The following is a 26,020-nucleotide window of genomic DNA, read 5'->3' as shown; positions in this document are numbered from 1 at the left end:
CAAAATGAAATAATACATTTTGATCCAGGGAAATAGATGTCTGTGCCTGTCTTGTGTGTATGTATGTTTATGTTACTAGTAGAAATTTAAATCATTGAAATAAGACTTGGAATTATATATGAGTGTAATGCGTAATAAATGAAATGTTCTTGCGGATTGGAGTTAACTTAAGGTCCATGAATGTGATTGTACTGGGGAAATATGAATGATTTCATTGATGTATTGATCGATTGAAAACTAGATAATATTATATGTATATCATACCTACGGAGTACATTGTATATTGATACTCGGACAGAATAACGTGGTTTATCATCGAGTGGCCCATATCATCGAGTGGCCCACTTTCACCTCAATTTACACTTTCAAACCCATATTATTCAACAACAATTGAATCAATTGATTGAAACTATTAAGAATCTAATAATCTAGGATCTATTACATTATTTTGACAGGTTCTTGCATTATGTCCTGTCTTTCCGCATTTACTACAACATCGATTAGAAGATGCTTCCCCATTAGAATTCCCCCCTTTTTGACGCTCATCGCGTTGAATCTGAATATCAACCTCTTGCTGAGATAATATATCAAGAGCCTCTTGTCCAGTGAGCACTCCTCCTTGACGTAATTGGGTTTTTTTCGCGCGTCGACGCTTGCTTAATGCTTCATTTGCTGTCCGAAGTGTACGAATCTCTGTATTTAAAAGTGTGTTTTCATGAGCTAATCTCTCTGTACCCTTAGCTAGAGCTAGTACAGTCTCGAATATAGGTGTAGGAGAGCTTGCTTGATGACGAGTTATTCGAGATTTAACTAATGTTGATTGAGAAAGAGCTTCAGTTGGGTTGCGAGGGGTTTGAGAGATCCATTGATCTAGGTCGAAAGAGGGGGGGGTAGGTGTGCGAATTCGAATATCTAATTTCGAGAGTACAGCTTCAGGATTAAATGGGATTAAACCTGTTCCTCGGAATCCTGATTTCATATTCTGAGAAGTGATTGATTCCTCGTATGCAGCTTTAAAAGCTATAAAGAATTCAACCTTCGAAATATGATTGATATGTGCCTTGATAAATCCATCAATTTGACCACCATATGAACGTTTTAGATTGCTAAAACAGCCAACATCAAGTGGTTGAGTTAAATGACTTGAATGCGGTGGTAAACGTAAACATATAATATCGTTCTCTTTGCAGTATGCTTGAAAAGCTACTGATTCGTGGCTTTCATGCCCATCCAGTACCAACATTCGATATTTGCCCTTTCTTCGATTCTTAGTATGCTTGTCGAAGTGTTTCAACCATTCTAAACCCGTCTCATTATTCGTCCACCCATTAGATGTAGGTTTAATAGCCCATTCCGCAGGAAGATTCGTTTCGGTGTACCAATTGGAGAGATGAACTTGTCCTTGAACTACTAGAAATGGGGGAATAGTTTCACCCTCTCCATTTCCGCATATTATTGCTGTAGCCCATTCTCGATTGCCTGGCTGTACTGTCTTGCTTCTGCCATTTCGTTCAGCACTAGTTACTACCATTGCTGCACATATAATCCCCATCATAAAGCCTGTTTCGTCGAAATTGTAGAAATCTCCGTCCAAAATGCCGTATTTCGCTCGCATATTCGCAACTAGTCGAAACCACTCTTCAAGAAGCTTAGGATCCTCACAGAGAGCTCTTTGAAAGTCATAAACACGACTAAAACGCGTCTTTAATTCGATTCGACGCTTTACGAATCGATGCGCCCAGAGCTTCCCAACGCGTTTCGCACCCCTCGATTCGAGAATATCATTCGCCATATCTTCCACATTCTTTAGTTTAGGTGGAAATCCTCTTAAATCCATATCGAGTATATATTGAACAATCACCTCTTCTTCTAATTCTGTAATCTTATGACGATTCGCTCGAGTTTCTGTACGAAGAGGTAAACCTTCCATTCTATGTCGAAGAGTCGTACGAGGAATATTATAGAGCATAGCAGCCTTTCGAATGCTTAATTTTTTATCTTTATGAATAACTTCGATAGCAAGGAGTATACGAGCTTCTTGATTATTCGAATTCATTATAGGTTGTTGATAAAACGCGTGTTGAAAGAGACAGGTGTAAATTGAGGTGAAAGTGGGCCACTCGATGATATGGGCCACTCGATGATAAACCACGTTATATTATTAAATAAAAAAGTTGTTAAAGTGAATGGTTCCTGCGTAGCACGTGCACAGGGCACTAGTCCTATTAGGACTAGATTGAGAAGCTCTCTGTAAGAGAGCTTCGCACTTCCGTAGAACTTAGAAGAGTGATTAATATACTAGACCAATATTACCTCAGTGTCACGATTCACCATTAGGATTGATGGTGTTACGATGGTAGCAAACTGATTAATTAGGAGAGCTTAGGCCTTGTGCAAACACGATCAGGTTTCATCGAATTAGTATGTGATCTTGGTCACCTGAAGATCGTATGCGCACGCACCATCAGAAATCACGTGATAAGGAGCCCTAGGAGCCCTCAAAGCTCCTAGGGGCTCCCTTTATCGTTCATTATATAGTCAGAGTAGTTTCATAGTTTAGGAGCTTCGTGCTCAACTTAGTTATCAATTAGTTTACCTACATTCTACTTGATCTAGTAACGAATTCACCTTCAAGTGAATACCAGTGATAAAGCCTTAACCCATAACTACCAACCGACGAACCTTAGGCAGCCGCTGCCTTTAGTACAGTATCGTTACATTTGTAACCATCGGTTTTAACAAGGCACGAAGGTCTATATAATCAAGATGGATTCCCTTTGTATAGAGCTTCGTGCTCAAGATAAATCATTTAGTATACTCTACTATTAGTTACGAATTGCATATCATTATTTGTCATTACTTCAAGTCCCTGCTTGACGCCTAGTTATAAACCACCTCGAGAGCCTAGAGCACTTCCACGTGATCTAGACAGCAAACCTCGTAACAGATACCGAGTAATCTGTCGTGACAGCTCATGTAAGGGTTTCAACCATTCTGCACGCTCTTGCCTCCAACTCCTCTTCCAATAAACCGGTATCTCGGAATAATGCCATAAGAAAATAACACCGGTCATGATGGTTTTTCTACCAGTGTTCTTCTTATGGTATTGGCAGCTGCAATTTGGGGACCCCTCTTATGGACCTTAGTCGGTTTGAATTAGAGACGATCTCAGGATCCAGTGCCCACCACCAGTCTCTGAAGATGGCCTGTCCAACTTCCCAGCTCTTTCCATCATATCCATGTCCATTCATATCTAAGGTAACGCGGAGTCCCTCCGACTCGTCATCAAGAGCATGCATTAGCTGCATAATAGCCATGGGGCCTCTCGCGATTGGCGGTCTAAGCTGTTCAGGCTGACTGAAAAGACAAATGAGTTTTGTCCGTACCGATGGCCAGGGAAGAACATCTAGCACTGGATAATGTGGCAACATGAGTTGTGCTGCCGTTGGATGTAAGTTTCCGGGTAAGTCTACCAAGGGCACGGAAATTCTCGTCACGTCTAGAACCCGGTTTATAGTGAGGTCTACCCAGTCATCCGCAAGTCCAAGCATGTGTGCAATCCTGAGAGAGACCTCTAAAGTCTTGAGATTTGGGATTTCAATTGCATGCTCCGATAGGAATGTGAACTGGGAAGTTTCCAGATCTTGGAGTTCTGCTGATAACTGGGAATCAGCCGTTGATGTAGCGCTCTGAGACGTACTGCCTATAAACCAATCCAGTAAGCATAACTACAGCAGGAGGGGCGACTTTAAAGTTGCCAGGGGCCATACCATAAGGTAGAGGAGTGTTGATTCGGAACTGATCCCTCACATATAGTGATGAAATTTCTGACGACGTATTACACGCCGACTCATACGGCGGCGCGAGGTACGTAAAGGACGCGTTACAAGCTCCAATCATGGAATCTGGATGCAGATCATAGAGAGGTTCATTGGGCGTGCCAGGATTTCCTGGCCTCAGAAGCGGAGGTTGCATTAGGTGCTGAGGCTGTATTTCTCCACCGGAAGCGGACATAGCGTTTGTAGTGACCAGTCTGGCGTCAAGTCTCCTTTCCAGAGAGTGCAGCCGCTCTCGCTTACGCTGACCTAAACAGTGTGAGTATGTGACGGTAAGTGATATGCATGGATCCTTTACGGTATCTCCGCTGGGCGAGCACGTTGAGAATTCGCTGACGGTCCGGGCCATGCGGAACAGAGCTTTGTTGGGATGACATTATGCTTCTCGTTATGACAAATAATCTGCAAAAGGCGAAGTTCAAGTGAGTGCTTGCATGATAAGGATCATACGTATAAAGACGATGAAAGGGTTGGAATTTGAACTTTGACTCCTCACTTCTTCGATGCGCCTTTCCCTTTCGGGTTAAACATAACGTTATGAGCTCGGGTGAGGCAAACTTACTAATAAGCTTGGGGCCGTTTTTTTAAGTTGTTAAGGGCAGAAAAAGGCGGTGGCGTGGCTTCACACCTCTTTAAAACAAAACCGCGGGAGCGGGAGCTTCGGACTTGACTGTGCTATGTAACAGTATTGTGAGACACACTAGGCAGAAAATGGGCGAAAATTATCACAGTGGGCCATCCATTTATAAGAGGGATGATGAATAGTATAGAGATTGATAAGGAAAGTTTTATAAGATATATTAAAAAATAATTATATTTTATGTTAAAGTGAATGGTTCCTGCGTAGCACGTGCACAGGGCACTAGTCCTATTAGGACTAGATTGAGAAGCTCTCTGTAGGAGAGCTTCGCACTTCCGTAGAACTTAGAAGAGTAATTAATATACTAGACCAATATTACCTCAGCTCTGCCCTATCAGCTTCCCACTATTCCCTGTGTAAGGTCATTCCTTTTAACAGAACTTTTATTTTAATGATTTTTTTACTATATAGAAATATATATTTTGTTTTATTGATATATAATATAAATCTTTTAATAATATTTTTATTTTTATTTTGATAAATTTTAAAATATAAATTATTGGTTTATTAACTATTATTTAAAATAATCCTTATAGTTTTTTATAATAAATTTGAAGTTTTTAAATCTTATTATTTTTATCAAAATTGTGACCAAAAGGGTTTTTATAGACCAGCAATTGTATTTAACTTAGAATCTACAGGTGAAGAGCACCTGTAGATGGGGATAGCTACTCTATATATACACAAATGAATGGCCTAGCCGCAATGGCTAGGCAAAAAGAAGTCATATTTATCCCTCCAATGATCTTACTTTACCGATAACCATTGATACCTAGTACTTGTCCGGATCTGATCCTCAGGCCACCTAAATCGTATACTAATCCCGAGTAATCGTATCATGTGTGGACATGGTTAATGTACCTGAGGTTTCTTATATAATAAGGGTGGGAGGAAAGCAGGGATTTCCGTCACAAAAATAATATCAAATTAAAATAAAGAAACTAATAAAAACCTTTCGTTTGAATCTATAAGGATCCATCTCTAGCATGTCTTACATTACTTATTATCCTTCCAACCTATGTATGGTAGCGAACCAGCAATGCACGAAATCATGTTCGTCAAATGCGCCTTTCCCCTCTCGGGTTAAGCATATCGTTATGATGCCAACTTGGCCATACTAGGCAATGGGTAAGCCATGATGTTAAGGCTACGTCAGGTCGAAGTTGCTCAGGATAATCTATATATAATGGTGAAGTAGTGAGCTCAGAAATATCTCTATCGTAGCTTCTTTGTACTCAAGAGCCTCTCTCTCTTTCCTCTGCCTAAACATCTTACACCCACCAACCCGCCCATCATCAGCAAAAAAAATGTCACCAACCGCATCTAAATCCTCCCTTCGAGGAGTAGGAGGAGTCGATCCTTCTGCTCCAGGCAACATCATCCGTGCCGCCCTTGCTTTCGAGTCACTTCTCACAGTTGGTGTGGGTACCTACTACATGTTATTTCCACGCCACTATTTGCTCCACACAATGGGAGCTGCTGCTGCTCAAGTCACGACAACAGCAGTACAATCTGCTCAGCAATTTGGTGCTATGAACGTCTTCATTGGTGCCACTGTTGGCCTCTTTATACCCAACACCAAGCATGCGATTGAATCTCGTCAGATGCTATATTCTGTCGTACTGGCCTTTGAGCTTTTGTTTCCTCCACTACTAGTATGGCAAGCGTTCATGATGGAGGGCGGCATGCTAAGGAATTCATTGTTGGCTGCAGCCGGGCAGTTTGTGCCTCCCATAGTATGGAGAATTTTTACACTTGGTTGGAAGCCTGAGTGGTTTGGCCGATATCAAGAGGGGAAGAAGATGGAGTAGGATGGCAATGGTTCTCGTATACTGCTGAGGAGGGAACAAGCCATGATGTTGCTGTAAATTGCCTCTTTGTCTTTTTTTTTCTCGGGCATACGATTGTGGGATGTAGGAGCAAACGGATCAATTTGACAGGCAATCTGAAGAGGATGTGTCGAGTAGAGTAACAAGATTAAGTGTATCTGCAAGCTTGCCAATAAGAGATTAGTCCATCACCATGGAGCTTAGAAACGAGTAGATCCCTTGTTCACTTATCTCATGCACTGTGGAGGCAAAATTCCCTGTCTGAGTTTCTTTAGTGTTCTTATCGTGATGTATGGCCCCTGAATCCCTACATGGGCGTCCAGATGCTGTATGAATGCTCGGGTGAGGCGAAGCAAGAAGCAAATAACTCGTGCTACAGATGGTCAGTCAGCACAGTATGAATTCCGAGTGGAAAGCCCCCCTCCTACTCATTACCTCCGTGTCTAATAGGATAGTCCCACCGGAGTGGTGGCCGGAGTATGAAAGCACGTAAATGACATGACTAGCATAACCAGCCACGTAACGATCTATCTTAGATACCTACTTCGTTGTCCCCAGTCTTGAAGTACTAGATGTTTACAGCAATGGCTGAAATGCCGATGTCGGCCCTGTTTCCAATCGCATTACATTAAATTCTCTTCAGTGCTATACATCTTTCAACATCCGTCAAGTGCTCGCCGTGGGACCAGATTATCCTCGGCTTTATTGGTATTCGTGGCTAAACAATCATCAGATCAATCTGAAGCAGAGTGGCTGAATCTCGCCAAAACCATGGGTTTCGTTGTGACTCTCAGACCTCGACCCGCGAAACATGTCGCAGTGCAGAAACAGAATGTCTGGTCCATGGTGAACGATGCTGCTGTCGCCTCACCAGTTCAACCTATCGTCAATATGGATCAGGGATTCTTTGACTACAATCCACCAGATTTCATTATGGACGCCGCTCAGGACGCCTGAAACGTGTCGATTGCAACCAATATGCGCCCACTAAAGGCAAACCTAGCCTGAAGAAAGCAATTGCAAACGAGTACATCAAATTTCTTGAGCGTCCAATCGACCCCGAAACGGAAGTGACAATTAGGACGGGCGCGAATGAAGGAATTCTGAGCGCCTTTATGGCCTTCGTGGAAGAAGGGAACGAAGTCATTGTGTTTGAGCCTTTCTTCGACCAGTATATCAGCAACATGGAAATGGCTGGCGGCATCGTACGGCTATGTCCCTCTTAAATCACCAGCGGAGTGCTCTATCGAGGCGATATCTTCCAACGACTGGACCCTTGATCTCGACGTCCTGGCTGCCACAATCACATCTAAGATAAAGATGATAATCCTCAACACGCCCCACAACCCCGTTGGCAAGATTTTCTCTCGGTTAGAACTCTCTGAGTCCCTGTCATCGCAGATCTGACACTGCGGAATAACATCCTACTCCTGAGCGACGAAGTATAGTACAGTCTGTCCTACAATACCATGACGCACACCGCAACACTGAGCTCCGAAATCCTCAACTTGACCCTAACCGTCTGCTCGGCTGGGAAGACTTTCTATGCCACCGGCTGGCGTCTTAGCTTCTTTATCGGCCTAGCCCACCTTATCAAATACATTAGCGCAGCTCATACAAGAATCTGTTACACTAGTCCGGCACCTTTGCAAGAAGCCCGCACGGTAACCTTAGGATTCTCGTAAGTGGAAGAATTCGGCTTTTGGGATACCTTGTATAAAAGTATAGTTTTTAAGATCAATTGTTTTATCTCTATATATGTGTGTGTGTGTGTGTTATTATTTAACGGCCAGAGGCAGAGGGGGCGAAGCCCCCCCATTCTCATGACATCCCCTATTGGGGCAAAGGCCGCCAGGGAGTTACTCCTGGGCTATGAATAGCTATGTACATATAACTATATCTAAAGATTGTAGTGATTCCTAGGCGCATTTCCGTAGCTGCCGTGATCTTATATATCTCTATATATATGTTACGATCACGGATCTTACAGTAACCGATCGTGTGTTTACGAGATGCGATTCGATCAAATTAGTATGGGATTAAGGTCATGTGAGGATCTGAAGAGCACAGACTCTGTTATTATATGATTCCCACCGATCCCACCGACTTAAATCAAGTGGGAGCGATGGGATGATGGGATAGGGAGTACGAAGATCTATATAACTAGGAGGGATTCCCTCACTCTAGAGCTTCGTGCTCAAGATCAATCATTTAGTATACTCTACTATTAGTTACGAATTGCGTATCATTATTTGTCATTACTTCAAGTCCCTGCTTGACGCCTAGTTATAAACCATCTCGAGAGCCTAGAGCACTTCCACGTGATCTAGACGGCAAACCTCGTCACAATTCTATATAAATTGAAAATCGTAATCTCAATCATTTATATTTCAATCAATAAAATCGCGAAAAATCCGAAATTTTGAGAATCAATGAATAATTATATAATAAATCTAGAATTAAAATTTCAATTGATTTCATTCATTGGTTGTTGAAATATTAATAGGTGAAAATCATGATTTTTTGTTACAACGGCTATCTTCTATGCCGCGTCACATGACTAAACCAAGGTAACGTGATTAAAGTCACGTTATGGACCGCTGAGGAACGCTGGCTGTCCAGGACCGCGCAGCGGTCCTGACTAGCCATAGGCATGAAGGTCTATATAATCAAGATGGATTCCCTTTGTATAGAGCTTCGTGCTCAAGATCAATCACTTAGTATACTCTACTATTAGTTACGAATTGCATATCATTATTGTCATTACTTTAAGTCCCTGCTTGACGCCTAGTTATAAACCACCTCGAGAGCCTAGAGCACTTCCACGTGATCTAGACGGCAAACCTCGTAACATTTTTGGTGTGAAAGGGTAGCCGAAAAGTGGGGTACTAGACTTAATTGGGGAATAGGAGTGAGGACTCAAGAGACTCTCTTGAGGAGAGGAGGAGAGAGATAGAGTTTCCGAATTGCGAGGAGTTGATTCGGTATTTCTTTTGAGAGAAGAGGGGCGAGGTGGGGTTTGGTTGTGTGTAAATCAGGCCTATTTTCTCTGGTGTATACGGGTTTCTGGTGTATTGAGGTTGTTGTAGCTTTGTTTTCATTGTGGGCTTATTATATGATCAATCTATCAAAATTCTCAAGGTGGGGATATAACAGGGTTTATCTATATTTATCAAAAGTGTTGTATTAATAAATAATACTTGTATATATTGGAATCATGAAATTGTTGTCTGATGTAGATAAAATACCGAAATTTCCGGTATAATCATAAGGTTACAAAATAATGAAAGCATACGAAATATAATCGGTATAGGCGGGATTCCGGTATAATAATGTCTGGTATAGCGAGGTTCTACTGTATGTGTGCAGAGGATCTTGCCGGGATGGAGGGAGGGGGATAGAGAGGGGAAGAGGGAGAGGAAGAGGGGTAGATTGAGTGTTAGAATTTATACAGGAATTGTTTGTTGTATTATATAGTACCATAGTAGGTTCTTAATGATTCGTGATACCATAGAGGATTTATCAACCGCACTCAGTCATCCTATCTCTGATTCACATGACGAGAATCTGATGCGGTTCACTATGAAGTAAATATTACTCAATCTAGATAAAAGATCCCGAAGTGCGGGGTTTATGGTGTAGGATTGGGAAGTGTTTTATATGTGGAATCGTGGATAGATGGATGAATGCCGATGTGCTCCGATTTCATTGTTAAGCCTTTTGGTATACGCAATAATGGTGTGTATTTGGTAGAAGGAACTTTCTTGGTATTTATTTAAGAGGGATGTTGGTAGGTAGAAGATGTCTTATCATGATGATGGATGATTGTCGATTGATAATTGATAATTGATACTTGCATTCCCAGCAATCTCGCCGTGTGAGTCAAATATCGATATCTTCATCTTCATCCACAAGTACATACAAATTAATACAAGTACCGTATAGTTTTATCTCTAGCTTTACAATACCCCATTAGGAAAACCTCAGGAGTGTACAATTAATTAATTACCTTACTTACGTACCGAGTTCTGCGAATTTCACAAGAGGTGGGGTATCCAAAGTAAAAGCTTGCCCCTCACTACAACTTGTCCGAAAGAAGTCCGCTCCAACCTCCTTTACTAATATATTGCTACACGGTACTTCATACTTGATTTCTTTCGAAGCATCTACAACGTAACTTTTTGTACACCTTGAGAGCTTGCTTTATACCTTGATAGCTTTTTTTGTCAAGCGGACGAATTGTGTTACGGAGAGAACAGAAGAACGAAAAAGAGAATAGGAAACATGCCGGCTGATACTGTTGGGAAGGTAGGTTCGATTTTATTTGGATTGAATTGGTGGGGTGAGGTGGGATGATGAGAGTGTGGCAGAACTGTTTACGATTGATTGATGTATATTTGCGGATTGGCCTCATGGACTTGTGGAAACATATGCTAATGAGTGGTTTATTATAGACCATTACCTGCAAGGTTAGTTCGACAATTCTATATTCTACCTATTAGACTATACGATTCTGCTATATCATAGCACTCGGTGTACTTGGGAGGGCTTTTGTGAAATTTGCGGATGCAGTGGCAACTCTGCGGATGGCTCGATAGCTTTGCGTAGAGTATAACAGTTCTGCGAAGCTTCAATCCCCTAGACCCAAATCCGCAGTTTTCTCAAACACTCCCCAGCCCACTACATTCATCCCATATATTAAACATCACTCTTGGAATGAATAGTGAACCGGGGTAGGCAGAAGAAGAAACAAAAGCTGATGAAATATATAGGCAGCAGTTGCCTGGGACGCAGGTCAAGAACTCAGTATTGAGGATATTGAGGTTGCTCCTCCCAAGGCAAATGAAGTGAGAATTGAGATTTATTATACCGGTGTTTGTCATACTGGTAGGTTTTAATGTTTCTTCTTGTGTGGTGAAGCTTGGAGGTGGTGAGAAGGTGAGGTAGGAGAGCGGGGTTGTGATTCGGAAACGGATGATGGGTGTAGTACGCATAGGGTCGTACAAAGATGATGGAGCATGAGAAAATTGATTCAAGGATGAATGCTAACAAATCATCATAATAGATGCATACACACTTTCTGGCAAAGATCCCGAGGGAGCTTTCCCAATTGTTCTTGGACATGAGGGTGCTGGTATTGTTGAATCTGTTGGTGAAGGTGTAACATCTGTTAAACCTGGTGATTATGTTGTTGCTTTATAGTATGTCCTCAGCGTCAATTTTCTTCTACCTCTTGTTATTTATTCTTATTATCTCATCACCATCGCTGTACCTGATACCCTTCTAACTCCATTTACCTCATCCTCTTCTCTACACAACCCACTAACAACTACACAGCACCCCAGAATGTAAGGAATGTAAATTCTGTAAATCTGGTAAGACCAACCTTTGTGGAAAAATTAGAGCAACTCAAGGAAAGGGTGTTATGCCAGATGGTACATCCAGATTCAAGTGCAAGGGTAAAGATCTTCTTCATTTCATGGGAACATCTACCTTTTCTCAATATACTGTCGTTGCCGATATTTCCGTTGTAGCTATCACTCCAGAAGCTCCTATGGATCGAACTTGTTTACTTGGTTGTGGTATCACTACCGGTTACGGAGCTGCTGTCGAAACCGCTAAAGTCGAAGAAGGATCTACTGTTGCTATCTTCGGTGCGGGTTGTGTTGGTCTCAGTGTTATTCAAGGAGCTGTACAAAGGAAAGCTTCAAAGATCATCGTGGTCGATGTTAATCCATCCAAGAAAGAATGGGCCGAGAAATTTGGTGCAACAGATTTCGTTAACCCAACTGAATTGAAGGGTCAAAGTATTCAAGAAAAATTAATCGAGATGACCGATGGTGGTTGTGATTATACTTTTGATTGTACTGGAAATGTTGGAGTTATGAGAGCTGCTTTGGAAGCTTGTCATAAAGGTTGGGGTCAAAGTATTGTTATTGGTGTTGCTGCTGCTGGACAGGAGATTAGTACTAGACGTGAGTTTTTCCCCTCTTTCCACGTTACTTCTCAATCACAGACATAAATAACTAACATAATATTAAACAGCATTCCAACTTGTCACAGGTCGTGTTTGGAAAGGTTGTGCATTTGGTGGTATTAAAGGTCGTTCTCAATTACCTCAATTGGTTGATGATTACATGCAAGGAAAATTAAAGGTTGATGAGTTCATTACTCATAGACAACCTTTGAACGGAATTAACCAAGCATTTGATGATATGAAGAAGGGGGACTGTATTAGGTGTGTGGTTAATATGAGAGAATGACTGCATGGGGTTATAAGGGAAAAGGAAAAGGCGATGTTGTAAGGAAGGGCAGGTTAAGAATGAATGGGAAATGAAAATGATTATGTGAATATGGACGTGTATATGAAGGAATCAATGAGCTTTGTATTACGAGGCTGTGATGTTGGGCGATTTTGTGGCAGTCATTGGATTATGTGAATATTTTCTATTGGTTTAGTTCTGGGCAGCGTGATTAGTATTTGACACAGGGCACTTTTATATGGTACAGCTTTCGTGATATTTCTCAAGTGAGATATTATTGACCTGCAAAAGCAACTTTATCGTTATTATACACTTAGTTCTACCCATTTCCCATTATACCTCTTCCATGGTATACTTACATTGTCGAACAGCAGCTATACTTTTTGGGGGGTTTTGAAAGTTAGTATGTATGCTTCTTGTTTTTGACCGCGGGACTATGATTGACTTACGACATGGTTTCTTAGTCGTTGCTGACCTGAAGTCCGTGAAGTTTCCTCCGGGAAAAACTTTTCATGCTTTTTGGAGTATTCTTTTGATGTTCTGTCGGTCCTAGAATCACCTCGCTCTACTTCCGGAAGCATAACATCCTCATCAAACGTTTTAATCCGGCCGTGAAAATGTTTAAAACTTGTCATTTTGTATCCTCCTGGTGGCGTAGGAAGATTTGCATTTCCTGCCACTGCAATTGCTGGTTTTTTTGGTCTGCGGGGGCTTTATGTTTCCTGGTTGCTTTTGAGGAGGATAGTGAAGAGTGTTTTGGAAATTGCGTCGTGCGCGCACCGGAGTGCTTGCTTGCTTTTCTCCTAGTTCGCGTCGAGGGTAGTAGTATTGAGGCCAAGGATCGCTAGTTTTTATACCGGATCTGTCGTTTTGTGCTTGGTTCTGAGGGGTTGCTTGGTTTTTTGAATGCATATCGTTGCGCGAGGGTAACATACGGATTTCGAGGTGTTGAGGTTTGAAGCTTAAAAGCAAGCAGGACAAGGGCCGCGAGAGGAAAGATGATGCGAATTATTGTTAGTTCGAAGTGTTTTGAGCGACGCTGGTGCGTAGGAGGGCCAAAGATGATACACTCATGAGTACTTGAAGGTATATGGTTTTGATGTTCTGAGAAAATCTACAAGAAAGAGGATGAAAACATATATTCTATAGTGTAGATAGGGTTATGAATCATATATCCTCCAGGGACGTGTAGTCATAAGTATGACACTCATAAGCCCTGAAGTACCTATGAGTCCTGAAGCACAGGTTAGCTACTCTTTGGTACATTCTCATCACTTTTCTCACCGAATGCCAAAACTCACATATATACATAAAGCTATTTCAATACAGTTTAGATTTGCGAAAAGCTAGATTTCGCCTAGGAATCGATTTTTCATTATACAGTCAATAAATATCCAAAATCTACATGGAATTCCTGGAGCATCAGTAGTTCTAATGATAGCTATAACTTTGGGGAGAATGGTCATTCTTAAAGTGCTAGCTACCCCGCGAAGAATTGGATATAATACGGAGGTAAGATGATTCTTGGTGTTTAATCGTACCTATTTCGATAGTGTTTATTTGCAGTGATGCCCGTTTTCAATAATATACATTTCCAATTATGTTCATTTCCAATAGTCCCCCTCTCCATTAATATACATATCTGTTGACCTCCTGGGATCTTGGCAGCATATGCATATATATTGCATGATGCATATAAGGAGCAAACAAAACTCAACTTTTAATTCATTCTTTCCTTTTTGGTATACTGTTTGTTTGCTTTCAATATTTTGATTTCAAAGCACTTTAATTCCGAAGGCTGAATACCTAACCTGATTCCTTCATTTTTTGAATATATACTCGCAGCTTAACTGCTTAGCTAGAGAATCAATCAATTCAATCTGATGCTCTTTCTAGTCTCAAGAAACCCAATAATATCCAATCATATCCATCTTCATAAATATACATGTCCCCATCCCTATCTAAGAGATATCCGCTGGTAATCCTCGAACACACGATGCAGTCTACATCATCAAACAAGTACATCCCGATCTTTCCTTACTCTGTTATTAAAAGAAGTTAGTACAATCCCCGAACATGCTAAGCGAAGTTAGCTGTATTAATTATACATCATTCTTAGTACCTTTGTATCAAGACGAGCATCAGAATTCCTCACTTCAAGTATATCGTCAAAACATATATTACGCGGATTCTTGATGTAAGCTGATGATGGTCTTTGTGATGGTCCGCCATCGATATCTAATTCGGTGAATATACTAATATATGGTTTTTCTTTCGAGGCGACCTGCGCTTTCGGATCCATATATTTTGGCGGGGATGCCATGCTGAATAAGGGTTTGAGGATGAACGGGAAATAGAGTGAGGTGGGTGAGGTAAAGGGGGTGAGCACGAGGAATAGCGATATGAATGAATGACTCTTCGAGGTACGTGAGGGAAAGTACAAGAGGGATGCTCGAAGTGTGATAATATGTTGAAGTTTGTATGGATGTGATATGCTGTGATATTTTGATATCTTTGATTATTTCCTAAAAGAGATAGATGGTGGTACAATATTATCTATGTATTTACCTTTTTTATTGGCGTTATAAGTCATTATTGCGGTGGGTAGTCATAAATAAGTATGATGTGACGCATTATTGGAGGATGGGAGATGGGGTTGAATGAATGAGCGGATGACGAGGATAATATTATGGTGTGGATATGACTGTTTGGTATTTATCTTGGATGGTTTTGAGGTTGGAGATGTGTTGTGTTGTGAGAGGATTCTGATCTTTGGAATTTTTGAAACTTGGGGAGAGGGGAGGGGGTCTAGGAGGAGGTAAAGAGTTTGTTGATTTTACAAGGCTAGGAATATTTAATATTTATTTGATAGAAGCAGAAATAATGATATAAGATCTTATATCCTTCGTGGTAGTACCTTACGGTGTTCTCTCCACGATGAAAATAACAGCATCATTTGAAATTTTAGTCGCAGCTTATCCGTAACCATTTTTCTACATGATTTAACATATGGATGGTTCCTCCTCGCATCGTCAAAGGGAGTTACTGTGCTTTGTGTTTACGGAGCGAAGTTTATGTATTATCTTACTTCCGAGTCCTATGACGACGATCACGATCACCAGATTTAGCAATTACTTCACTTCATAAAAATCTCCCGCTTTCTTTATAAATACAAGATACTAGTTGCTTTACAAGTTGCCAAGAGTCTTATGTGATTTACCTATACTGGTGGGAGATTTATAGAGCGGTCTTTCAATACGTATGAAGACTTATGCGTGTGCATGAGCGAGTAATATCTAGTGTTGTGATATGGCTGATGCCGTGGCTATAGGGTCTTTTGTGTTGTTTGAATAACTTGTTACTTGGAAGAGGCGGTACTGATGGCTATCGAAGCGGATTTGCCCCTTGTGGCTTGCTAGGTATACTAGTTGCTGATCGCGTATTATCCTATGCGGAAGATTGTGTAGAGGGTGTGGATGGCGGTTTGAATGTGAGGGTTTGCTCTGGTTTTATTCTGTATTTGAGTAATTGGGAAGGGGCTGGTCGTAGTTGTGGGTCAGGGAATCGGGGAATGAGATGGATGGTGATGGGGATGATGTAGCTTGAGGTTTCAAAGTAAGATATCTAGCAAGATGTTCGAGTAAGAATTTGAGGGACCTTGTTGAAGTCAAAATGTGTAAGGGGTGGATATCTATTAATATTTGCAAATTTGAAGGTAAATTTCTGTGTATAGAATTCGAAAAAGTTCTTAGGATATTCCGAGGTGCGGAACTATGTATCGTTAATCTAGGTGTACTGTCCTCGATATGAGTGCTTGGGTTATGGGAGTCACCGTCACCGGTTTGAGGGAAGGAAGGAGATTAAGGGTGGATGAGTGTACTGAATGATGGTCAAGGTTCTGCGGTGAAGTTTTGTGGAGGATTCAATGATATTTCCTTAATTTGGAATTTACTTGTGGGCATCATTTGACATGTCTTTTTCCGCTATATTTAAAATAGAGGTCATTTGAGAATGACTGCCAGATAGTTCATGCCGAACTTCACAGGTGCCGCCGAAGGCCATAATTGCAATTCACTCTCTGTGCATCAAACTATTTATATGCTGTCGATTTCACATATCGTGCCATGCCGCGCGACTCTGAAGATTCATACACATCAAGAAGCTATTTCAGAACAGTCTGACCTGGTATATTAAGGGGTTCCTATGCATTTAAGAAACCTATTGAAAAGCAACGATTATCTAATATCTACTATACAGTTTGATGCACCTGAACGTATATGTATATCCTATATCACTACTAAGTATTAGGCCACTGACATTAACTCCATCCTCACAACATCATACGCCATAGTTTACAGTATCGAACAACCACAACCGCCATCCTTGTCATGTTTCTATCAATAGAGGTTAGTATTTCCGGTAGTCATTTAAGAAAATGGAGGATTGTGCTTACCTGATTCTTCTTCCGAGGATCGGGAATATCCTTTACATTCTTAATCGGGGTATTATATGAGGGAACATCTTCCTGATACACAGACCATCCTAGCCCCGATGGTTTTCTAGATACGGGCTGAAATTTGGTATGATACGTATCATTTGCATGATTAGGTGCCTCATGCATAGGCTTTCGACCATCCGTCGGAATTATACTAATCTGTGGAGACGGTGGTGAGTGTACTGGTGTTTGGGCCCATGGATTTCCTTGTGCGCGGTTGAATTCGTCGGCACTAGGTTGAGAGTCGTGAGCATACTGGAACGGATTTTTGAATTCTGAGGCTTTTTGGTTTCCATAAGGAATTGGTTGAGTTGACTCCCTGTAGTTGGGGAATGCATTGCTTGTGCACGAAGCATTGGTATCGTTTCTTCTCGGGGGAGCTGGGCCTTGTCATGATGCAGTGTTGCGTTGATGAGTTGACATGTTGGGAAAGGTTTGAATATGAACAAGAGGAATGAGTGGATGGCGATGACGATGTGTGCTTGAGTGGCTAGGCTGAACTTCTTTGAGTGAAGTAGGTACGTAGGAGGTTTAAGGTTGCCTAACGTATGAAAGATTGACGGTGGATTATTTCGAATTCTGAACGTTTTGTTGTGTTGTGATTTGAATGTTTTGTATCGAGTGGTTTGTGTAACTGCGAGAGGACGCGAAACTATATACACACGATATGGCCATAGTATGAATCATATTAATAATTCTTGGTATAGTTATATGTGTGATACTTATGAGTCGCAGAGTCATTTTGTGTATTCGACGGTTAATGACTGGATTTCAGAGATAGACCAGAATTTGAAGTTTTTGTTTGGGGTGAAATGGTGTTGATTTTTAGATAACTTCATAGTTAGCGTTGGAAATATCGATTTGTATATCCAAATCCCTTTCATGTCCTAAAGCCTGGAGATCTCTAGTAATTTCATCCCATGCACCCTAAAGCTTTCCAGTTAGCTATCGTCAACTCAACCGCCATTACGTCTATAAATCACCAAGTCAACTTGCTCTCTAAAAGTCCCAAAGATTACCCCCAGCGTCGGAAATTCTCTTCGGAATTATACTTATACTCGGATAATCTCTTGTGTCCGGTATATATTGGCACTGTTCAGGAACCTCTCCCACGTTCACACGATTAGTAGTAATTGGAGGCAGTTTAATCGGATCTGGCTTTAATTTCGATGTCGTTATGCACCTTCAACGAACAACTCCCAATCAGACTTGCAAGTATACTAACCGCCCTAGCATTAATACACCCCGCGCCTCGCTTCATGAAGCACATCCAACTTCCCCTTCCTAGCAAGAGAACAATGACTCATTCCTTGCTCTCGGACCAGTCCTTTGATTCGTACTGAAATCAAGCACATAATCGGAGATGCAAGTTAAAATTATAATTCGTGTTGATGGAAAATTGATATCGTTTAATGTGCTGTAATATTCCATCCGACTGATTCACTTCCTTTGCTCACTTGGATATTAGAAGTGTCATAGACGAGGAGATGGACACGCGTCTTGAGGGCTAACATTAATGTCGCATCCCTGCATTTGCGATGGACCAGAATATTGCCTTTATAGTAAAAAATTTGGAGGAAGAATTTTTTAGTGAAGTGGAGGAGTCCATGCAGAATTTGATTGAGGGTGCCGGTTTGGAGGCGGCGGTGATGAGGTCTAGTCTACAACACTCAAGATGTTCTTGACTAATGTTTATGATTCCTCCCAAAGATATATTCAAATAGAAACCTGAGAGGCTATTTGATTGTCAAATTTAGATTAATTTAGCGAATGTGATAAGAGGCTTTGAAGATTACAAACCTCAGTCTGAATTTGAAGATTCTTCTATGTATTATTATAAACATGTTTTTTAATTAACTTTACTTTTAATATTTCAATAGATTAATCGATATAAGTATTTGAAAGGTAAAGATATAATAAAGTGTAAATATTTAATCCGAGTTCCAAAAAATATAAAGAAAGATTGAAGTCGATAATTATAACTATTAATATTATACTTATTCTGAAAGGCTTGAATAGAAAGTAATATATAGATGGTATTATAGAACTATGAAGTCTTCATTATTATAAATCTTGAAATTATTCGATACAAATTTGAATAATATGATAATTTTGAAGTTGGACATATAGTTGAGAGAAGGTTGAGATGTCCGATCAGATGTAAGGTTACGTACGATCAGATGCACGAATTCTACCCCACGGTCAATCCTTTCACAAAAAGGGTTTAGTGTAAGACGGAGTTGCGTTTACACGGTATTAAAAAGTTGTTCCTATGTCCGAGGTGATGGAGAAGTTCTCGATTCACCATCCAATCATACATTTAAAATCTTATTCCACAATAGCGAAAGTATAATATGAAGCAGGGTGGCGTTGTTGATGCGTTGGTGCGATTAGAAGATGAGTCACGTGAATTGTTTCAATCATTCCGTCGAAACGGCGGAAGAAGGCACTCCTTCCCACGACTTTTCTCCCTTTTCTTTATTTGGTAAATTAAAAAAAGGCTCTCACGTAATTCTCATATACACGAACTTGTTCTCTTCCCTTTTTACATCCATTACTAACTACTTTGCTCTATTGAGACGACCGAAAACGAACTTTGAAATTGGTGTAGAATCGCGCAAAACCACCTATCCACCCGATTCCGGAACTAGCTCGATATCCTTATCCACCCCTGCGCCTACATTCCAGATTTGAAGGAGGTCAAACTTATAAAGATATTGAGCCTTTCTTGAGACATCTAAGCTTCGAGAAACATCTGACCTTGGAACCTCTGGTACCATCAAATTTCAAGAGACATTCAAGCCCCGTCAAATCTTCAAGCCTCCAGCGCCATTCAATAACCCCACAATTCATCATTCGATATGTCAGCTAGACCAACTTCAGTGGCACTCGCTGATGAAGAGCATCGTAAGAAACGAGTTAGGAAAGGAACCAAAAGTTGCTGGGAATGTAAAAGAAGAAAAGTCAAATGTCAATTGAGTTCTGAAAATGTCAGCGTTTGTTCTGGTTGCCTATCACGTGGGACGACTTGTATAAGTCAAGAATATCCAGAAGAACATGATTCTTCAGGTGGTCCACAAATTGGTGAACGGCTTGGTCGTATAGAGCTTACTCTTGATAAATTGATGGCAAAATTGGATCAGTATGATGAGCAAGAAAATGCCACAAAAATTCATACTCCAGAAAGTATGGGTACTGGTGATGTTCTTTCACCATTCCCAAGTACTACCTCAACTGGATATGATAGTGCTACAACTGCACCAATACTTTCTCTTTTTGATAACTCTGTTGTAAGTATTGCCATATCCCATATCCCATATCATATCTCATGTCCAATATCCCGTATACTCATATATTTGCTCACGTCCATCAAAGTTAGGCCGCCGAGAAAAGGAGAATGAATTCATAATTTCCAAATTGAAATCAAACGGAGAGAAGTCAAGTAAGCAATGTCGACCCCTAACAAAGGTTGAAAGAATCAGAGATGTTTTGATAGAACTCCTTCCGTCACAAGAAGCTACAAATAAACTTTGTTCTTTCAATGATTCTTGGCTATTGATGCATTCTTTATCACAACATTCGCCTCAAATCATGTTACAGCCAACAGGATTCAATCCGAATCATTCATTTAACATTCCTGGCATTGGGAAAGAAAGTCCTGCAACAATAGCACAAACACTTCTTTACGTAGCTGTATGCTTACAGCAAGTGCCTCATGGATTTGATGCCAGTCAACTTGGAATTAACACAAGTATTCAAGCTCGAACAGACAAAATAATATCAACCGTCTCGGGACTCGTGACCTCGGACGATGAACTCGTGGCTTGCATCCAAGGGTTGGAATGTTTGATGCTCCTAGGATTATTCCATATGAATGCTGGAAACTTACGTCGTTCATGGCTTACATTTCGTCGAGGTATGAATATCGGTCAGCTTATGGGCCTACATAGACGTGAGGATTTTGGTAGTACAACTTTACCACCAGGAGGAATTCACCTTTGGAGAAGCCTTATGCAGGCAGATAGATATCTAAGTTTACTCTTGGGTATGCCTGCCGGAGCAGGCGACTGCATTATTCTATCACACGAAACATTCAGCAATCCTAATGTCAACCACGACCTTCTCTTCATTAAAAAGATTACAAATTTGGCAGGAGGGATCATTGAACGAAATCAAACCGAACATATTCATGCATTTGCTACTACTCAAGAACTAGATGAGAAACTCGAGAGTATTGGAAGAGAAATGCCTCCGTCTTGGTGGGAAATACCTGATCAATTTGAAACCATCAGCGAAAAGACGAATTCAGCCGCAAAATTCGATCGAATCATGTCACAAATTTACTACTTTCAGTTACAATCATTCTTGCACCTACCTTTTATGGTTCGAGCTGACACAGAACGTCGTTACGAATATAGTAAATTCGCCTGTATGAAATCATCACGAGAATGCATATCACGCTATCTCGCCATTAGACGCTCCGGTGCGGCATCATTCTGCTGTAGAGTCATCGATTTTGGTGCATTCACGGCATGTGTAACTCTCCTCTTGAATATTTTGGAAATTCCACCTGTAGGAGGAGATACCACTCTGGTGCAAGACCAAAAACGCTCCGACAGGGAACTCGTGGAAACTGTCCTTGGTGTCATGAGCGAATGCGCTTCCGCTGAAGATGTAATGGCCATTCAAAGTGTCGAAGTTATCAAAACTCTCCTCACATCCACTAGCACCAGTGGAAATTTACGTCTAACAATCCCATATTTCGGAACTATTTCAATAGCACGTACGCCAAAATCTTCAACCGCCCCGAATATCACTCAATCGACCCCCTCTATTAATACTACAGACCAACCCCCATTGAACAATACTCCAGCTCTTATGGACATGACACCAAGAGCCACCGCACAAGCTCAGAATGAATTCGTTACTGCTCTTAATTGTCCATGGGCTGCTCAACCAAAGGTCTCTTTCAAGAGTAGTCAATTTCCTCCACTGGAACTAGAACAACAATTTGAAGAATGGCCCGGTTTACATGCAGATAATACGATGTTTTTTGATAGTTTATTAAATACGGATTTGGAGGCTAACTGGTACTTGTAATTGTGGAATGAGGGAGGGAGAGGTACCTAATGGATGACGTAAATCCCTTACCAATTTGATGTTCCAACTCACATTTGGAATTCAGAGACCTGTCAGACTCCATTCTTGAAATTCGGAAAGGAATAGGAAATATTTTGACAGGCGATTCTTTCCGCGCATTACGAGGAAAGGTGACGAGTTTGCAATGTGGTGTCACTTGAAATTGTATTATTAATTATTTTTTTGAGACGATTTACAGTGGGGTTAGCGGAGCATGAGAACGGGAGTCAAAAATGAATCACAAAGAGATACTAATAGTAATCAACACTGAGGATATAAAGGATGCAGGACGAGACACAATCTTAATATATGTAGCATGTATTTTATAGGGTATATAACGGAAAAGGCATCAGTACGCTCTTCTCATTATTTCAACCAATTTATCGGATATTATCAGATAACTGAGTTCAAGTTACATGTGCCTCTTTTTGCCATCAACATCGCCATTATACCTCCTCCCGCATCTTTAAAATCTGCCCATCTACCTTTCTTATATACAAAACCTCTTCCGAATTTAAATCAAGCCATCTCTTCCTTTTCTCTATCGATAAGTCAAAGTTTCTTGGGTTGGGACTGGTCATTGGGTTTTTAATAAGTAGCCTGGGTAATAAAGAAGAAGATTCCCAGGGCTGAGCATGTTTCGGGAGAGAGAATGGTAATGGAAGGTTTAGGTGCGTACATGAGGGAGATTGGGGGTGATGGAGGGTTAGTGAAATTTTAAATGGGATTCGATAAGGAGTAGGAAATTCGGTGCGAAGGATGAGGAAAATGGTAAAGAAAAAAGAAGGGGTGGTAATAATAATAATAGGGAAGCAGAGATAATAATTACGATCACTACGAGGTTTCAGAAAAGGAAGTAGTTTGGAGGAAATCAAATGTAGGAATTGAGGTGGGTGCACGTGCTAATTCTTCCTTCATACCAAAGAACTTCCCAACGAAAGCAGAGATAGCCAGATGTGTTACCTCCTAGCACCGAGAACTAATCAGAAAAGTAAAAAGTAAAGTAACGAAGAGGAGTATCGGTGATAGACTAGGTGAAGGACAAAGACATTCAAATGACGGTAACAAGTAAACAAGCTCAGCTTATGCCCATGAAACATTGATTTCTCCAATAAATAAACTCCACCCATCCTAAGCATAAGCCCCGATTGAAAGAGGCTTATACCTGTGAGTATAATTTAGAGTTTTGGATGTAAGTCAAGATCTACAACTAAGAGATATTTAAATGCCCGTTCTCCGCAACCTCAGCTGTGTTTCGCACTTTGATTTGGATGCCCAGTTGAATTTCTCGATACGCTTCTTCTTGGTCACGATCCGTTAATATTCTTTATAGGCTTCCAAGAGTTGAAAATCTGGTAGTTTGTAGTACCGTTTACATTTAGTGGTCTAAATGGTTTATTTGGTACACGTCGTCATGTGCTCATTCCTTGGAGTTTTTTTTTTTTTTGTTTTTGAAAATAGATGTAACTAATCGATGAAATATCTATTGTATCAAATCAGACATGACGTCCTGTAGGGATTCGAATCACGTTGTTTCCGCATAGGTGGTTCCTTGTTTTCGACATATGAGACGCTAGGTTATTTATGGACTAGACGTGAGATTAGCAAGAACACAAATTTAACTCCACTCCATCTCCCACTTTTGAGCTCAACATTGCACAAAACCATTGCACCGTCTCTTAAAGATCTCGAGTATGGATCATGAAAGATGGTCATTAATGCATATCTTCAAGCCACACGATAACTCCCCAAAATCTCACGCCATCCTTGAGTTGCAAATTACTAAATTACGGCAATGTACATGTCACACAACTTTCAACGCAAAAGTCTAAGAAAATTCTCCATTCAATTCGTTAAGATATGATACTACGTTGCTTGTACAGGCTATAACGAGAAGCCATTTGTATCTACCGTCATATCCGTCATAAAATCATCAATCCTGCACCAAAAATACTGTTTCCAAGTGGAAACCGAAATCACTATCAAGCTCCTTATATATCAATCTCTATCCAAAACTGTACTCACCCCATTGCGTTCATTGCCATGACTTCGTGTCAGTGGCTAGTATTGTCCGAATGTCAATCCTGTGGCTCTATTTCTACTATTAGAAAGTTGTTGATTAGCGTTATTTGTGGATTGGAGTGTTTACCATTTATTCTTTTCCATATCCATAAATGAGGGGGCCGGGGGTAGCAGACTCTTCGCGCTTCTCTCGACCATATCCATAAATGAGGGGAGCGGGAGCTACAGCTTCGGCACGTTTCTCCTGGCCATAACCATACAAAAGAGGGGCTGGGGTCTCGTCACGTTTCTCCCGGCCATATCCGTAAATGGGAGGAGCTGGTGTCTCAGCCTCCGCCTTCTTGAAAACATGTTTGGTGACGCCATTATCGGTTCTAACTGGCTTATCGCTCTTGGCAACTGGCAATGCAGAAGCCTCGTAGGCGAGATATGCCACAAGCGCAATGAATGAGATTGTCTTCATGTTTGCTTTATTCGTTATGTTCACGGGAAATTGTTTTCTTGTCTTGCTCTTCACGTTGAGATGTTGAGAATTGGTCAAGTGCTTGTTGATGATTCTTGTCAAAGTTAGTGAAGGCGCTACTACTTATACAACTTTCTTCCTCCCTGTCCTATTCATTATTGCATTTGATATCCCGATAGCCGAGCTCGCTGAAGAACAATCTCACCTGGAATTTTCCTGTTACCCCTCTCTATGGATCTACCATTCCCATTTCCTTATAGACTATCAAATTCATGCAGCAAGGATTTTTCGACGTGTTCTCTTGAATAGTAATCTAAAAAGATCGCATGATGGCACCTTCGTCAAGTATCTCTATCTTTCAGTCATCTTGTCAGACTTGCTTCCTCATTGTCCCAATAATATCCGAGCCGTTTGTCCTCTACATCCGAGGATAACTTCACAGACACTTAATCAGCATCATCGCAGCTTACTTCTGTATTGAGAGGGTGATACCTGTTCACCACTTTCGACTGATTTTAGTTTGATTACTCTCCAACTTGCATGTTTTAGAATTATAGGCTGACATGGACGCGATTGGTCCTTGTGGCTTCTTCTCCTGTTAAGTCACTGATATCGAACTTGCCACCACCTGTTTCACTGATCCTCCAATCCTACGTGATGCTTCACCTATTAAAGATGGACAAGAGCATTCAATCACTAGAGTGTGTACCCCTAGCCCGAAACTCGTCTAAGCACGGATAATATCGTAGAATTAAGCTTAATGAGCTTGTGCAGCCATGCCGTCAACAGTACTCATATATGTATACCTCACCATACATCTTGGCTATGATAAGCTTTACAGAGCACTAAATTGTCAAGCACGCAGGCGTTACACTTCTACACTGATTGCCATCAGTGTCACGCCATCGGCCCTATCCTCTATTCTACGTATGCTTAGTTCCGGATGAAGGAATGAAACCAAGCTGCCGATATCAATATTGAAGACCCGTCGAGCCACTAAGCCACCTGCATATGTCTTGATGATGCTTGATCATTCTAAGCATATCTACATGTTCTGATTGTCCCGTTTTGTAACACCTAAGCCAGGATTGGATTTATCCGGATATAAGCCTCTTCCCGGAGCTAAAATCGTTGGCAAATTGAGTCTAGTATTCTTTAAGTACCGTTTTCCACGAGATAAGCACCAAGTGGGGGAAATCTTACTGCGTATGTAGGCCTCGTCTCAGTACACGCGGGAATATCAAATGCTTCATTCTTATGATATATGCAACATACATGAATAATCACGACAGCATTCCTTCAAAAGTCCGATTTGCGGAGTATTTCATGGCAG

At 41.0% G+C, this 26,020-nt stretch overlaps 11 protein-coding genes across 11 annotated transcripts; 5 read left to right on the top strand and 6 right to left on the bottom strand.

Annotated features, from left to right (window-relative positions):
• Positions 1-412: 412 nt before the first annotated feature.
• Positions 413-2,056, bottom strand: SS1G_10139 (hypothetical protein; the record flags this gene model as incomplete). Its single annotated transcript, XM_001588542.1, has 1 exon — positions 413-2,056. One exon carries the CDS (start codon positions 2,054-2,056, stop codon positions 413-415), a length of 1,644 nt encoding a protein of 547 aa, XP_001588592.1.
• A 1,541-nt stretch (positions 2,057-3,597) lies between these two features.
• On the bottom strand, positions 3,598-4,185 carry SS1G_10138 (hypothetical protein; the record flags this gene model as incomplete). The annotated part of the gene is made up of 2 exons (XM_001588541.1): positions 3,598-3,655; positions 3,701-4,185. The coding sequence occupies 2 exons, from the start codon at positions 4,183-4,185 to the stop codon at positions 3,598-3,600; spliced, it is 543 nt and encodes a 180-aa protein (XP_001588591.1).
• Positions 4,186-5,783: 1,598 nt separating this feature from the next.
• On the top strand, positions 5,784-6,287 carry SS1G_10137 (predicted protein; the record flags this gene model as incomplete). Its single annotated transcript, XM_001588540.1, has 1 exon — positions 5,784-6,287. One exon carries the CDS (start codon positions 5,784-5,786, stop codon positions 6,285-6,287), a length of 504 nt encoding a protein of 167 aa, XP_001588590.1.
• A 329-nt stretch (positions 6,288-6,616) lies between these two features.
• On the top strand, positions 6,617-7,262 carry SS1G_10136 (hypothetical protein; the record flags this gene model as incomplete). Its single annotated transcript, XM_001588539.1, has 3 exons — positions 6,617-6,700; positions 6,761-6,794; positions 6,949-7,262. 3 exons carry the CDS (start codon positions 6,617-6,619, stop codon positions 7,260-7,262), a joined length of 432 nt encoding a protein of 143 aa, XP_001588589.1.
• A 3,327-nt stretch (positions 7,263-10,589) lies between these two features.
• On the top strand, positions 10,590-12,568 carry SS1G_10135 (hypothetical protein; the record flags this gene model as incomplete). Its single annotated transcript, XM_001588538.1, has 5 exons — positions 10,590-10,613; positions 11,078-11,192; positions 11,371-11,506; positions 11,643-12,280; positions 12,351-12,568. The coding sequence occupies 5 exons, from the start codon at positions 10,590-10,592 to the stop codon at positions 12,566-12,568; spliced, it is 1,131 nt and encodes a 376-aa protein (XP_001588588.1).
• Positions 12,569-12,873: 305 nt separating this feature from the next.
• SS1G_10134 (predicted protein) lies at positions 12,874-13,203 on the bottom strand (the record flags this gene model as incomplete). The annotated part of the gene is made up of 2 exons (XM_001588537.1): positions 12,874-12,942; positions 13,018-13,203. The coding sequence occupies 2 exons, from the start codon at positions 13,201-13,203 to the stop codon at positions 12,874-12,876; spliced, it is 255 nt and encodes an 84-aa protein (XP_001588587.1).
• Positions 13,204-14,579: 1,376 nt separating this feature from the next.
• Positions 14,580-14,891, bottom strand: SS1G_10133 (predicted protein; the record flags this gene model as incomplete). The annotated part of the gene is made up of 2 exons (XM_001588536.1): positions 14,580-14,610; positions 14,677-14,891. The coding sequence occupies 2 exons, from the start codon at positions 14,889-14,891 to the stop codon at positions 14,580-14,582; spliced, it is 246 nt and encodes an 81-aa protein (XP_001588586.1).
• A 2,029-nt stretch (positions 14,892-16,920) lies between these two features.
• SS1G_10132 (predicted protein) lies at positions 16,921-17,457 on the bottom strand (the record flags this gene model as incomplete). Its single annotated transcript, XM_001588535.1, has 3 exons — positions 16,921-16,962; positions 17,022-17,222; positions 17,320-17,457. 3 exons carry the CDS (start codon positions 17,455-17,457, stop codon positions 16,921-16,923), a joined length of 381 nt encoding a protein of 126 aa, XP_001588585.1.
• Positions 17,458-19,924: 2,467 nt separating this feature from the next.
• On the top strand, positions 19,925-20,590 carry SS1G_10131 (hypothetical protein; the record flags this gene model as incomplete). The annotated part of the gene is made up of 2 exons (XM_001588534.1): positions 19,925-20,353; positions 20,546-20,590. The coding sequence occupies 2 exons, from the start codon at positions 19,925-19,927 to the stop codon at positions 20,588-20,590; spliced, it is 474 nt and encodes a 157-aa protein (XP_001588584.1).
• Positions 20,591-20,933: 343 nt separating this feature from the next.
• SS1G_10130 (hypothetical protein) lies at positions 20,934-22,163 on the top strand (the record flags this gene model as incomplete). Its single annotated transcript, XM_001588533.1, has 1 exon — positions 20,934-22,163. One exon carries the CDS (start codon positions 20,934-20,936, stop codon positions 22,161-22,163), a length of 1,230 nt encoding a protein of 409 aa, XP_001588583.1.
• Positions 22,164-24,354: 2,191 nt separating this feature from the next.
• Positions 24,355-24,687, bottom strand: SS1G_10129 (predicted protein; the record flags this gene model as incomplete). The annotated part of the gene is made up of 1 exon (XM_001588532.1): positions 24,355-24,687. One exon carries the CDS (start codon positions 24,685-24,687, stop codon positions 24,355-24,357), a length of 333 nt encoding a protein of 110 aa, XP_001588582.1.
• Positions 24,688-26,020: the final 1,333 nt, after the last annotated feature.

This window comes from Sclerotinia sclerotiorum, genomic scaffold, assembly GCF_000146945.2.
Source record: "Sclerotinia sclerotiorum 1980 UF-70 scaffold_15 genomic scaffold, whole genome shotgun sequence".
Taxonomy (NCBI): domain Eukaryota; kingdom Fungi; phylum Ascomycota; class Leotiomycetes; order Helotiales; family Sclerotiniaceae; genus Sclerotinia; species Sclerotinia sclerotiorum.
Note: the sequence above shows the minus strand (reverse complement) of the source record. Positions and strands in the feature narration are given on the sequence as shown.